The sequence below is a fragment of the Mobula hypostoma genome, chromosome 1 (assembly GCF_963921235.1).
Source record: "Mobula hypostoma chromosome 1, sMobHyp1.1, whole genome shotgun sequence".
NCBI lineage: Eukaryota > Metazoa > Chordata > Chondrichthyes > Myliobatiformes > Myliobatidae > Mobula > Mobula hypostoma.
The window spans coordinates 240784359-240800346 of NC_086097.1; the positions used below are offsets into that span (position 1 = coordinate 240784359).

General features: G+C 42.2%; 1 protein-coding gene across 2 annotated transcripts in view; it reads right to left on the reverse strand.

The window, feature by feature from the left end:
* The window catches only part of trps1 (trichorhinophalangeal syndrome I), a 309210-nt gene that overhangs the window by 24876 nt on the left and 268346 nt on the right, over positions 1-15988 (reverse strand). The window contains exon 5 of one of the 2 annotated variants that reach the window (XM_063066170.1): positions 8704-8919. The exons of the other annotated variant lie outside the window; for it this stretch is intronic. Coding sequence (XP_062922240.1) covers positions 8704-8919 — 216 coding nt within the window. The remainder of the gene's footprint in view (positions 1-8703; positions 8920-15988) is intronic. 2 annotated transcript variants of the gene reach the window in all.

A 15988-nucleotide genomic window follows, 5' to 3' on the forward strand; every position in this document is an offset into this window, starting at 1 on the left:
CACTGGAGACTGGAGGCCCAGAGGCAGCCTGTCCTGTGGTTGGAGGCCTGTCTGTATGAGTGAGTGAGAGGGCGGTAGGGCGGTAGGGCGGTGAAGGGGCTTGCTTTGCTGCTATTGCTTGTGTTTTTCTGTGGAACACTGTGGGCAGGTTATGTTGGCGTTGGAATGTGTGGAGCACTTCCAGTCTTCCCTCAGCCCATCCTTCGCTTTTTGTTGGTTTTTAACACAAACGATACATTTCACCGTATGTTTCAAAGTACACAGGATAAATAAATGAATCTGAATTTGAATACTCCTGATTTTGCCATTGCCAAGCCACCCAGTAACACCCTCCAGGCCTTCCCTTCAGACTTGAAGGGTTGCTGTCAACATCATCCCAACGTTCGTCTTTGCTTTTGTGACTGTTGTGACATGAACAAAGACCCTGAAAGCTGGTGGATATAGAGGTGTTTATTTAGCAAAAACACACAGCTATTCATGACACCCTTGGAAGAAGAGGGCTGCCTGACCCAATATTACATGATATTTTATATGCTAAAGATCGATGGTACCAGCTGGACAATTTCCTAGTTACAATGCATCTACAATGCTTCCTTTGAATTACATACAATTTTCAAAAAATTCCTTCTTCACATCCACACTCCAGAGATCCAAAATGAATGCTAATCTGCATGGCTTGGTTTGCAATCAATTCCAATCAACAACTCCAGGAAGACTATTGTTTAGAGCATTTTAAATTTAATCTACAATCCACATTCAAATCTGAACAATTGTTTTGTTGAAATTACTATTTCCTATATATCCTAACTCGAGAATACACCCTGACAGTGACCTGATGCCTTCTGGTTTCATTTAATCACTTTTTGCAATAATATTTAAAAGAGGAAAACATTACTTTAAATAGCAGCATCCTATTAAACTTAAACCACAATAATTCTGAAGAAAAATTACTATTTGGTAAACATCAGATGAAGTCAGAGCATAATTTCTTTTGCGGATTAAAAGACTCATTTCCTTTTAGGTCATATCAAAGTTTGTGGACATATGCTACTTGTCTCGGTTAGCCTATTTTTTAAATTTCAAAACTATTTTTTTCAGTAAATTATAAATGAACACCAACTATATTTTTTAAATTAAAGAGCTACAGAATGAAAAGGCAACTTACACAGAAAGATGTTGTTGCATAAGATTATATTTTATTTATTAATACTCTTGGAAGGAAATCTTATTTTTTTTTAAGAAATATTATTTTCTTAAATAATCTTTTTCTCCCTTTTACCTTCTCTCCTGGAAGTAATAACTCCTGCTGAAATTCAAAGTTCAAAGTAAATTTATTATCAAAGTACATATATTTATGGATTGGACTGCAGTTCATACTGGTCTCTTTCAGTTCTAAGTTTTTTTTCCGTGTTTTCATCCATTCTTTTACTCTTCCCATTTAATAGCAGGCTGAGGGTTTAGGCCAGCTGTCAGTTTTTATGCAAGGGAGGAGGGGGAAGGGGGTGGGGATTTGGAATGTTTGCTTCTTTTTCTTTTCGTGCGGGGAGAGTAGAAACATAGAAAATGTTTGATAACATTTGATGTTTGACCAGTGTTTGGTTCTCTCCATCAACTCCTTTCTATTGTTTAATCTGTTGATTTTCAGGGCAGTTTATGGAAATAGTGTGTATGGCAGTGAATGGGCATTAGGACATAGAAAACTTACAGCACAATATAGGCCCTACGGCCCACAAAGCTGTGCCAAACATGTACTTAATTTAGAAATTACTAGGGTTGCCCACAGCCCTCTATTTTTCTAAGCTCCATGTACTTATCCAGGAGTCTCTTATAACACCCTATTGTATCCGCCTCCGCCACTGTCACCACCACCAGCAGCCCAGTCCTCACACTCACCACTCTCTGCATAAAAAATTACCCCTGACATCTCCTCTGTACCTACTTTCAAGCACCTTAAAATTGTGCCCTCTTGTGTTAGCCATTTCAGCCCTGGGAAAAAGCCTCTGACTATCCATATTATCAATGCCTCTCATCATCTTATACACCTCTATCAGGTCACCTCTCATCCTCCGTCACTACAAGAAGAAAAGGCCAAGTTCACTCAACCTATTCTCATAGGGCATGCTGCCCAATCCAGGCTACACCCTTGTAAGTCTTCTCTGTATCCTTTCTATAGTTTCTACATCCTTCCCGTAGTGAGGTGACCAGAATTGAGCAGAGTTCTCCAAGTGGGGTCTGACCAGGTCCTATATAGCTGCAACATTACCTCTCAGCTTTTAAACTCAATCCCACAGCTGATGAAGGCCAATGCACCATATGCCTTCTTAACCACACAGTCAACCTGCGCAGCAGCTTTGAGTGTCCTATGGACTTGGACCCCAAGATCCCTCTGATCCTCCACACTGCCAAGAGACTTACCATTAATACTATATTCTGCCGTCATATTTGACCGACCAAAATGAACCACCTCTCACTTATCTGGGTTGAACGTCATCTGCCACTTCTCAGCCCAGTTTTGCATCCTATCGATGTCCCGCTGTAACCTCTGACAGCCCTCCACACTATCCACAACACCCCCAACCTTTGTGTCATCAGCAAATTTACTAACCCATCTCTCCACCTCCTCATCCAGGTCATTTATAAAAATCACTAAGAGAAACGGTCCCAGAACAGATCCCTAAGGCACACCACTGGTCATCGACCCCCATGCAGAATATGACCCATTTACAGACACTCTTTGCCTTCTGTGGGCAAGCCAGTTCTGGATATTGATAGCTTTCTTTCAACTACTTCTATATATTTCTGTATTTTATGGCTATCTGGAGAAGGCAAATCTCAGAGTTGTATTCTGCATACATACTTTGATAATAAAATAAACCTTCGATATACAGATCATCATATACAACCTTGCAATTCATTCTCTTGATGGCACACTCAATGACAGAATAACCATAATAGAAGTAATGAAACAACCTTAGACATTCAACCAGTGTGCAAAAGCCAAACTGTACATATACAAAAAATAAATAATAATATCAATACATAAATAAGGAACTGCTTTAGGTGAGATATGATAGAGGTATACAAACTTATGAAGGATTATATATAGGGTAAATGCAAGCAGGCTTTTTCCACAAGGTTGGGTGGGACTACAGCAGAGATGATGCTTTATGGGTGAAAGGTGAAAAGTTTAAAGGGAACATGAGGGGAAATTTCTTCACTCAGAGGGTCGCAAAAATGTGGAATGACCCGTGCATGGAAGCTCGATTTCAACGCTTACTTGTAGTTTGGATATGGATAGGTATTTGGAGGGTAGGGGTATGTAGGGCTATGGTCTCGGCGCAGATTGATGAAAGTAGGCAGATTAAATTGTTTGGCGTGGAATAGATGGGCCGAAAGGCCTGCTTCTGTGCTGTACTTTTCTGTGATTCTATGACTAAGTAGATAAGGAACTGATGAAGGGTCTTGGCCCGAAACGTCAACACTTCATTCCTCCCATGGATACTGCCCGGCCTACTGAGTTCCTTCAGCAGTTTGTAGGTGAAACATCCACTTCACCATTTCTGAAGGCACATATGAATAATTCAAAAAAGGTTCTCCCTGTACATATTCAGTCTCGATCCCATGTTCTTTATGTTAGATTTGAATTAATGAAATTAAAACACAATGTTTATTCGTAGCTGCTCTGCCTTTTGTGGCTTCACCAGATTTGGAAAAGTAGTCCATTTAAAAAAAAAATCGCACATCAGCTAAGAAACACAGGTGATTTGCAAGCAACTCAGAGGACCTGGTAAATGTCAGAGCTACCTTAAAATGACACAGCTCAGATTCAAAGGTTAATTTTAATATCAGAGAATGTATACAGTATACAACCTGAAATTCTTACTCTTCCTAGACGGCCACGAAACAAGACAGCCCATTGAATGAATGATAGAAACCTCAAAGCCCCAAAGTTCTCCTCCCCCACCGTGTAAATCTGAGCAATGTTGCAGCTAATCAGGAACATCCAATGGCAGTGCATTCAACCTCTTCATGTAAGGTGGCAGCAAAGTCATTCCTAATTAAACTTCAACTGAACATCCTTCCTTTGGTTTCACTTGGCAGTTTGCTGGTGGCAAGACGCCAATACTAGCAATCCATACAAAAGGCTCAGTCCTTCTTTAACCATAGTGAAGACTTCACTTTCTAAAAATGGGCTCGGATGTGGGAACGGGTGTGGACACTGACAGATTCTGTCCCAAGTTATTCCAAATTAACTGCCAGACCTGCATTAAATAGCGTAGTCAAGGTTTTTCAATGCATGTGAATTCAAGGGGTGAAACAACACTGCGTCCCTTACCAAAATATCCTTGGAAACATTTCCTTAGAAATAAGGAGCATGGAGAACTTCATAAAAACATTTACAAATGTGTAATCATAATCTATTCCAACAAGTACTGAAATGCAGATGGGGGGGGGAGAGAGAGAGAGAGAGAGAGAGGGAGAGAGAGAGAGAGAGAGAGAGAGAGAGAGAGAGAGAGAGAGAGAGAGAGAGAGAGAGAGAGAGAGAGAGAGAGAGAGAGAGGGAGAGAGAGAGAGAGAGAGAGGGAGAGAGAGAGAGAGAGAGGGGGAGGGAGGGAGAGAGAGAGAGAGAGAGAGAGAGAGAGAGAGTGAGAGTGAGTGAGAGTGAGTGTGAGTGTGTGTTTTATATATGTATAGTCTTGGTAACATGGAAGGTAAGCTGAAGAATGTGAAGACAGGGTCTGAGGACTGTGCATGTACGTGGACGGTTGGGAGGGAGATATGGGGCTTGATTTGTTGATTGTTATGTTCCATTTTTTTTGTGTTCCGTGTTGCATTATGGGTCTGCCATGTTGGCACCAGAATGTGTGGTGACACTGGTGGGGTGCCCTCACTTATCATAAGGTATGTTGGTTGATAATGCAATTGATGCATTTCACTGTGTTTTTCCATGTAATCCGATAAATAAATCTGAATCTGAAACTACCAACTGTGGTGACTGTTTTAACAGATTGCCAATTAGACAGTCATAGAGAAGTAAAGCACAGGAACAGGCTCTTCAGCCCATCTAGTACATGCTAAACCATTTAATCTGCCTATTGACCTGCACCGGGACCATAGCCCTCCACACCCCTACTATCCATGTACCTATTCAAACTTCTCTCAAATGCTGAAATCAAGCTCGCATGCACCACTTGTGCTGGCAGCTCATTCCATACTCTCACAAGTCTGTTTGCATTTACCCTATCTATACCCCTCATAATTTTATATACTCCTATCAAATCTCCCCTCATTCTTCTACGTTCCAAAGAATAAAGCCCTAACTTATTCAATATTTCCTTATAACTCAGGCCCTCCAGACCAGGCAACATCCTTGTAAATTTTTTTCTGTGTTCTTAAACCTTGTTTTACATCCTTCCTATACATAGGTGACTAAAACTGCACACATTAGAGTCCCATCATTAGATTTCATACCATTCCAAAAAATAATCTGGGTACAAAAATTAGGACTTAAACTCGGAAGCCATATCTGCTCTGTCACCTCTGTTAACTGAGAGTTGCTTCACACTTAATATTGATTTTCTAGACATCAAACAGCAGCATTTAGTACATGATCCAGATTCACATCAACTCTGTTCAAGCAGCATAAAAGCAACAGTGGCAAATAACTCCAAGCATAGACTTAAAGATGTAGTAATGTACCAAAGAATAATTTTGGCCAGAAGCATGTCCCTGCACTGAGAGCTAAACATAACAATATAGCTTCCCCAAGTCAAAAATCCTTTCATACATGACAAATTTCATACATCCTTTTAAAATACACGTCCTTCTGTTCTTCAAAATATGATTCTAGCTTACTGGACACAGTAAAATTGTGATAGCTTCGATATCTGTGATAATTCCCTGGATGCAGTCCCCATGCATCTCCCTTGCCTTAGACCTGGTGACCAGCATCTTTGGGGAGATAACGGGTTCAGTTTAGTGGTTAAGTCTGGTTTTGAGATCGTCTTCATAACCTCTGGTTTCTCCCCCAGCATTTCCTAGCCAGTGAAATAGCTTTAAAATGCCGTCATTGTTGGAAATGCCAACGTGGTTGGGAATGCTGTGACTGTTTGGATTGCCGCCATTGTACGCAATCTGGCAGCAAATCAGCATCATATCACCTAATATACCAGAGGAATTCAAGACTTTGAAAAATGGTTCCTATAACATCCATATGGATGAGGGGATATAGCCAGGACCTTTCCATATAATTCAACCATGAAAAGAGTTCTACAACTTCACAAATCAAGAATTCAAATAATTAATCATAAACGCAAGAGATTCTACAGATGCTAGAGATCTTTAGCAACACGAGAAGACAGAAGATACAATTCCAAGCAGCAATTGGATTAATTTGATCCCTGTTTATTTCATAGTCAAAAATCTCAGAGTCCATCAAGCACTGGAAGTATAGCTTTTAGAAATGAAAGAATTTAAACAATAAATAAGAATTTTTTTTGTTCACTGCTCCAGGTAGATTGCTGTGATCAGAGTTCTGAAAGGACTTTCCAAGATCAAGGAGAAAATTGCACAGTTTAAACAATCAATAATTCAGTGGATAAAAAATATTTAGATTATTTTGGATTAAATGCATAATCCTGCCTGTTATGTTTCGTAACTTTGAAACACTAAACTAGTTCGAAGGAAGATGCGGGAGTCCAAAACATGGATCTAACTTGGGTTTACTTTAAGTGAGGCAAGCACGTACTGTAAGTATGTGACATTTCAAGGGCTGGGGACATAAATAAGGACCTTTCTATTTCTTCTATTAGGGATTTGTGGTTGGTTGGATGGATGTTCTTGTTGCCATTTGGGCAATTTGTTTTTTTTTGCATGTGGGAGGGTTGATGGTTTCTTTTGAACAGTCTCTATGGTTTTCTTTGTTTTGTGGCTGTCTGGAGAAGGCGAACCTCAGAGTTGTATGCGTCATGCATACTTTGATAGGAATTGTACCTTGAAACTATCACTACTCTTCCAGGATGTGAAAAGTTAAGGGAGGGGAATGCATCTGATGGGCCTAAAGTTCTCATTTTGCGTAATCCTGAGAAAATCCTCGACCTCACACAAAGTTGCATAATCTTCTCTCTGGAACTTGACGGAGTTTATTTGATCATGCTAACATAATGGATTTACCATTCATCTACCTACTACAGCATGGGGGGGGGTGGAATACAGTGGAATATGCTAAATTTCCTGTGGTACTGTTCACAATTAGTTAGGTCACAGTGATACAGTAAACAGTGCATTCACAGCTCCGTCGGATCATTGCAGAGATTGAGCAACCACATCCTGTGGACATGGGAGTTTATAAATGTATCCCAGGTTGGTTGTGTTAAACATGGAATATATCAGTGTCAGTGTTCTCTGCTTCTGAAACTCATTCCAGTAAAGTCAGTAAGATGGATTTCAGAGGCAAAGTAGAAGATGCTGACGCTACTACACAGCACGTTCAGCATTACCCACTGGGGACGAATTTCTAGGCAAGGGAATTCATATTTAACTGATTACAAAGAGTTTCATGGCTAAAATTCATTGCAATAAAAGTGATTTATGATCATGGCACACATTAAAGAAGACTCCTTATAGAATTAAAAGTAACAATCCTGGATCCCATATCTTTCACAAAACCCATTCCTGCAAAAAGATCCACAAGAAGCGAGAAACTTCTGTAAGCAATTAATACAGCATCAACTGATTGAGAATCGTTTGACGCTTTTGTGCACAGGCACCACTGCTTACAGATTAAAAGAATGAATGCTATCAGATTGAAAAAATATGTGTAATGGAGAAAATCAAGTAAACCAAGTAAAATACTGTAAATACTGGAAATCTGAAATTAATACACAGAAAGAAACATTAAGATCAAGCAACATCTGTGTGACCATAAAATTGTTAAAGCTTCAATTGAATGATAGATCATCTGATTTTAAGCAGCCACAGTATTCAGCATTTTTAAAATTTCTGCCAGTTAATACAGCAAATTGTCACATTTAATGCCTTTACATGAAGACAGGCCCATTCAACGTAGAATTGCTAGCAACAATTACATTGTCATCAATAATGATGGTATCTGGCCTCAATGATTAGGCCTAAATCACCGGCCAGTGATACCGACTTCAACAATCATGAAGTGCTTTGAGTGGCTGGTAATGGATCGTATAAAATCCCACCTCCCAGTCACAGTGGACCCTTTCCACCTGGCCTACTGCTCAAACCAGTGCACTGATGATTCTGTAGCCTTGGCCTCCACTTCATCCTGTCAAGCCTGGAGAATGATGCCTGGTACACCAAGACGTTGTTCATTGACTTCAGCTCCGCATTTAACATGATCATCCCTCAGAGGCTGGTGGGTGAACTGCCCTCATTGGGCCTCAACACCCGCCTTTGTAACTGGAGAGTGCTCAGCACCATCTACTAGCCTCTCATTTACTGCTGGTAGAGGAAGGTGTCTGTGTGTGACTCTCCCTCTCCCCCTCTCACTCTCTCTCTCCACCTCCCCCCCCCACTCACTGCTCCTATAGGAAGGTTCCTGCATTCGGATGGTCTCTCTCTCTCCCTCCTTGATACTACTGGAGGATGGTGCCCGAGTTCTGGGTCTTGGGCAAGGTATAATCAATGCGGTTTGTAGATTAGACTATGTCGTTCGCGTTACGATGTACTTACGTTTGCTGGCTGCTCTTTTTTTTTTAAAGACGATTTTGAATCGGGGCACCTGCAGATAATGAGCACTGAGCTGAAGTGAATATGCCTGCAGTCTTTCAATTCTGTGCTTTTTGCTCGTGTTTTGTTTGTTGCTGTCTGCATAATTTTTTTTGAGTGTGGAAGATGTTGATGTTTTTCTTTGAATGGGTTCCATGGCTTTCCTTGATTCGTGGCTGTCTGTGAGGAAGACAAATCTCAGGGTTGTATACATACTTTGAGAATAAATGTACTTTGAATCTTTGCAACGTTTGCACTGAAAATTAGTCAGCTAGTTGGACTGGGACATTGCATTCACTATTCACATGCTCTTTCCTAAACTGTGAGATTTATAACCATGTGAAGACATGGAATGAGCAGACACAAGGTGGCCCACAATGGAGATACATAGAAACATAGAAAATAGGTGCAGGAGTAGGCCGTTCTGCCCTTCGAGCCTGCACCACCATTCAGTACGATCATGGCTGATCATCCAACTCAGAACCCTGTACCTGCCTTCTCTCCATACCCCCTGATCCCTTTAGCCACAAGGTCCATATCTAACTACCTCTTAAATATAGCCAATGAACTGGCCTCAACTGTTTCCTGTGGCAGAGAATTCCACAGATTCACCACTCTCTGTGTGAAGAAGTTTTTCCTCATCTCGGTCCTAAAAGGCTTCCCCTTTATCCTCAAACTGTGACCCCTCGTTCTGGACTTCCCCAACATTGGGAACAATCTTCCTGCATCTAGCCTGTCCAATCTCTTTAGAATTTTATACGTTTCAATCAGATCCCCCCTCAATCTTCTAAATTCCAGAGAGTATAAGCCTAGTCGATCCAGTCTTTCATTATATGTAAGTCCTGCCATCAAAATACAAGTCCTTTGTTTATGAGGGCATTTATTACACCAGATAATATCCAATGAGGTGCAATGTTTAACTCAAAACTACAGCTCGCTTCTTGCTGAAACAAATTCTTGCTTACCTTTCACAATTTACAAAAAACTTGCAACAGCATATTTAATATTTTTCCCCTGTCAGGCATATTGTTGCTGTAAATATATTAATTGCCAAGATCACAACACATGTCTGGAATGTCTGTGATCTTTCATCAGTTCTGATAGCATAAACATAGCCCTCGCAGAGAGTTATGCACTTGGAGCAGTACAGATATAAAAAAGTAATTGTTTTAAGTCGAATTCAACAAAGTTTTTTTTCTCACATAGGATAGAATTAAATCCCAAATGGATCTGAGAGCCAAGTTGCTGAATTAGACAGTCTGAAGAATTAAAAACTGCGGAAAGTTGTAAACTCAGCCAGCTCCATCATAGGCACCAGCCTCTCCAGCATCCAGGGCACCTTCAAAAGGAGATGCCTCAAAAAGGCAGCATGCATTAGTAAGGATCCCAGGACGTGCTCGCTTTCTCACCGTTACCATCAAGGATGTGGTACAGGAGCCAAACGACACACACACATTTCAGGAACAGCTTCTTAACCCTCCGCCATCAAATTTCTGAATGGACAATGAACCCATGCACAATACATCAGCTTTTGCATAACTTATTTAATATTTACTTTTAACTGCAATTATTATGTATTGTAATGTACATGCTGCCGCAAAACAACGATTTTTTTGGCTGGTAATGTTAAACTTGATTCTTAACGTGTGCAGGCTACTTTCCTCTCAGTTTGGGTGAGACCAGAACTACAGGTCATAGGTTCAGGGTGAAAGGTGAAATATTTAAGAGGAAGCTGTACCTCGAGCAATGGCTTGGGCTTTTATGGGGTTAAATAGACAAAGCAGGCACCAGGCTGCCCTAAGCAACTGCTGCTTGAATCCACGGTAAACAATGGAAGAGTAACAGAACAGAGAGCATCTGTTAAAGTGTCTCACACCATGTGTTGAAGGTGAGAAGGGTTAGGTTCAAGGTGGATGCCTGGAATGTGCTGGAGGAATATGGACATTGTGTAGGTAGGAGGGATTAGTGCTGGGGCGTTTTTGATTTGCCTTTTAGCTGGTTCTACACAACACTGTAGGCTGAATGGTCTTGCTCCTGTGCTGTACTGTTCTATGTTCTAAAAGTGGGGATGGCAGGAGTTCAGGTAGGTACAACTGGAGGCTTCAGTCTGCTGTATATGGGAACTGCTCCCCGGATGGTGAGGGTGACAAGTCCTGGTTCAGATGATGTCCAAGTATCCCTTGTGGAGACACTGACTCAAACAAACTTAACATTATTAATTTTCCATTTAGGCCCACATTTTTGTGTGCTCTTTCCCCTGGACTACAGGGCTTCACTTGCGAGCCCGGCACTGGGTGCCAACTCAAGGAATGAGATTAAAAAGCATCCGTGGGTGTGATTGACTCCTTTAACTTCAAGGGGATCCTGGCTCTCCACAGGGCAAGGGACTTGTTCATTGTTAAAGTGGCACATGTATTTCCTTGAGTTGGTCTGGCTTATGTTGCTGATATTTGAACCTCACTTCAGAGCTTCACATACCCCACCCATGTCAAGTACGAGGGGTTAAAGTTGGAGTGGGGGGCAGAATCTTAAATTTAATTATTTATTGAGATGCAGTGCAGAATAGGCCCTTCTGGCCCTTTGAGCCACGTCGCCCAACTACCCCACAATTCAATCCTAGCCTGATCACGGGATCACTTACAATGACCAATTAACCTACCAAATGATACGTCTTTGGACCGTGGGAAGAAACCGGAGCACCCGGAAGAAACCCATGCAGTCAAGGGGAGGATGTGCAAACTCCTTTACAGGTAGCAGTGGGAATTGAACCCAGGTCACTGGTACTGTAAAGCGTTGTGCTAACCACCATGCTATCGTGCCAGAGAGAGCGTCCAGGAGAATCCAAAAGAATCTCATCTTCTGACACGTTATTTAAGACTTCAACACATAAATGCTAAAAAATGATTAACTACAGTTTCAGTTCTTATAACCACCTACTTTACTATTTAGAACTGGGGTTCCCAACCCCTTTTATGCTATGGACCAATGCTATTCTGCCCTCGCTTGAGTTTTTCCCCCCACTTTCTTAAAGCTAGGCAGATAGATAAACTCCAGTCCTACATAGCTGTAGTTCGAATGTGGTTTTATTGTTCACCAACACATTACAGTATGCAAGGAGCTGAGTAAAAAGACACTACTTCTTGATGTTCTCACAAAAGGTAGATTCAAACACTGATCAAAACTCCCTCAACTTCCAGCAAAGAGCTTCTAACTAAAAGCATCTAAATGAAATGTACAAATGACATAAGATGCAACACACATCAAAGTTGCTGGTGAACGCAGCAGGCCAGGCAGCATCTCTAGGAAGAGGTGCAGTCGACGTTTCAGGCCGAGACCCTTCGTCAGGACTAACTGAAGGAAGAGTTAGTAAGAGATATGAAAGTGGGAGGGGGAGGGGGAATCCTGCTTTCTCTGGCAGACAGAGCGTAGGTGTTCAGCACAGTGGTCTCCCAGTCTGCGTCGGGTCTCGCCAATATATAGAAGGCCACATCGGGAGCACCAGACGCAATATATCACCCCAGCTGACTCACAGGTGAAGTGTCTCCCAGCAGGATCTCCCAGTGGCCAAACATTTTAATTCCACATCCCACTCCCATCCTGACATGTCTATCCACGGCCTCCTCTACGGTAAAGATGAAGCCACACTCAGGTTGGAGGAACAACACCTTGTATTCCGTCTGGGTAGCCTCCAACCTGCTGGCATGAACATTGACTTCTCTAACTTCCGCTAATGCCCCACCTCCCCCTCGTACCCCATCTGTTATTTATTTTTATACACACATTCTTTCTCTCACTCTCCTTTTTCTCCCTCTGTCCCTTTGACTATACCCCTTGCCCATCCTCTGGGTTCCCCCCCCTTGTCTCTCTCCCTAGGCCTCCTGTCCCATGACCCTCTCATATCCCTTTTGCCAATCACCTGTTCAGCTCTCGGCTCCATCCCTCCCCCTCCTGTCTTCTCCTATCATTTTGGATCTCCCCCTCCCCCTCCCACTTTCAAATCTCTTACTAACTCTTCCTTTAGTTAGTCCTGACGAAAGGTCTCGGCCTGAAACGTCGACTGTACCTCTTCCTAGAGATGCTGCCTGGCCTGCTGCGTTCACCAGCAACTTTGATGTGTGTTGCTTGAATTTCCAGCATCTGCAGAATTTCTGGTGTTTGCATTTCTAAAATGATATAAGATCGTTGACCTGATAATGAAAGCCAATTGCTTAACATGAGAATAAGTAATCAACCACAGCTGTGAACTTACAAGCAAGCAGTGAGAGCTAGCAACTGGAAATAAGGTAACAAACCACATCAGGAAGGACATAACAAATACCATTTACCTGGTGTTAAGCTTCATTATTTGGAGGGTGAACAGAGGTGGATAGCATAATTACTGATCAACTAAACTGAGCAGCAGCCTTTAGGACATAAAACATGCACACAACTTCCAATTGATACTCAGTGGCTAGAGAAACCAGTCTCTACTGTGGGGCATTCTGTCCACTCTAGAGATTGCCAGCCTTTCTGATTCTGCCCCAGTAAAACTACATAGGGAAACACAACAGATGCAAGTTTATATTGTTAAAAGTGTATCCCTGCCACTTAACGCACAGTTCAAGACAGATGTTTTTTTGTCAATTAATCTTCTTGCCAATTGTACTAAAAGGGCCATCCATCAACCCTACAATAAACGGGGTATATTTTGTGTGTCCGGTTTTTGGAACAGACACTACATTGAATATTCAAAGGGCTTCTGTCAGCTGGGAAGTGCTAACACTGTAAATACGACACCATGGTAGTGTAGCAGTTAGCATGATGCAAATTACAGCACGGGCCATTGGAGCTCAGAGTTCAAATCTGATGTCCTTGTAAGGAGTCTGTACGTCCTCCCCGTGCAGTTCCTGGGGTTTCTTTGGCTAATCCGGTTTCCTCCTTACTGGGTAGAGTAATTGGTCATCATAAATTGTCCTGCGTTAGGCTAGGTTACATTGGGGGGGGGGGTTGCCAGGCAGCGGAGTTCAAAGGGCTGGAAGGGCCTTTTCCACGCTGTATAAATAAATAAATATGCAAATTGGCAAATTTACCTGACTTTATTCTAAATGTTAAAGTAGGCGATTATAGGAATTAAAACAGTAGTTAATCGTTTTTCTGGTGTCCTTGTATTGAAGAATAAAATACCGTTGTCAGAAGACTGAGATTCTCTTGGATTTTCCCGAGCTCGCTCTCTCTCCTGTAGGTTTACTGTGTGAATAAAGACTTTTGTATTTCCCATTCGGGATGTACGGGGTGTCCAGGGAGGTGTGAAGGGGCCTGTCGTGTCCATTCCAGGGCAGTTCACTCAACTTTGGTTCCCCGCCTGTGCAAACAGCTCTCAACAGTGGCTGTTTGCACGTGACAGCGGCCACACCCCGGTACACCGCTTCGACAGGTGGGCTAAACCAGGTAAGGTTAGCTGGTGGCCTCATCCCCTGCTGAGACGGGGACTCGCCTATTCTCGTATGCAAAGTCAGCTCTGGTGGACTGGGTGGTTGAGATCTGCATTGAATTCCAGCAGCCAGGAAGGCGATACTGCAATGCCTCGTGGAGTGGACAGTGAGGGGCATGATGAGGCACAGAAGAGGCCATGGTCACCCACTGCAACCAAGGAAGACCCCAGTTTGTGACAGTTGTTTGTACCCAATGTTCTGAGGTCGAGAATGCGAAGCTGCCCCAGTACAACGGCTTTCCTGCCTTAAAAAATCTCCTGTCGTCATCAGACGTGATGGACAACCACCATTTCCCATTACAGCTCCCGAGTGGCTCAGTTTTAATCAGTCACAACAGCTGGAATAGGGTTAAATAGCAAAAGAACAAAATTTCATTTGTCCTCCTAGAATCCTGAAAAGTTGATTCATTTGCATGTGCTGTTGTATTTCTTACTAATGAAGGCTGCAACTGGCCAATGGCGCAAGCCATCGTTCAGTTCGCCTGGAATCCATGCATTTAATTATTGCATATGCACACAATGAACAATGGCTTCAACTGTTAACGATCAGTGCAAGGTTCATAGAAATTTGCCGCCACTGTTGACCACAACCATGATAGCTGCAAACATGCACGGTGGAGTCAGTTTCTATAATATTTGTATTTCACTCTTGTGTAGTGACAGGTTTTCCTGAAAAAAATGACCTTTAATTATAACAACCATTGAAATGCAGCATTGTAATTTATTATCGCAAGTCCTGTCACTGCGTGTATTTCATAATGCTGGACAAAACCCCAGCTTCAATCACTCCAAACTAGATCTCCAATGCAAATGCAAAATAACTCAGATGTTGGAAATCTGAAATAAAACAGTAACTTGATAGGAGTACTCTGAAGGCCAGTCAACATCCATGAGGAAAGGCAATAAAGAGCTAACATTTCATATCAATGACACTTCATTTACTAGTTCTCAGTATCTATCCATTAAACATTCAATTCCAAGAGGATTGGTATTTACTAAAACATTATTTTCAAACTCAAGGTAGCAGCTGTCAGCGATCATAACTTTCATTAGTTAAGCCAATATTCAAAAGAAATTACACATATACTGAAATGAAATATCATCCAGTCTAATTACTTTATTGTCGCCAAACGATGGATACTAGAACGTGCAATCATCACAGCGATATTTGATTCTGCGCTTCCCGCTCCCTGGAGTACAAATCGATAGTAAATATTAAAAATTTAAATTATAAATCATAAATAGAAAATAGAAAATGGAAAGTAAGGTTGTGCAAAAAAACCGAGAGGCAGGTCCGGATATTTGGAGGGTACGGCCCAGATCCGGGTCAGGATCTGTTCAGCAGTCTTATCACAGTTGGAAAGAAATCTGCCCGCACGAGTCTTCAAGCTCCTGACCCTTCTCCCCAAGGGAAGAGGGACAAAAAGTGTGTTGGCTGGGTGGGTCGTGTCCTTGATTATCCTGGCAGCACTGCTCCAACAGCGTGCGGTGTAAAGCGAGTCCAAGGACGGAAGATTGGTTCCGTCCAATCTTCTGAGCATCTTTGATTGAAATAATGGTTTAAAGATTAAGACATTGAAATAGAGTGAAATGCAATGTTTGTGCCAAGGGTGTGCTGGAGGCAGCCCTCAAGTATCGCCATGCTTCTGGTGCCAGTGAAGCATGCCCACAACTTATTAACCCGAACTTGTACATCTTTGGAATGTGGAGCACTCGGAGGAAACCCACACGGTCAGGGGGAGAACGCACACACTTCGTACAGACAGTGGCGGGAATTGA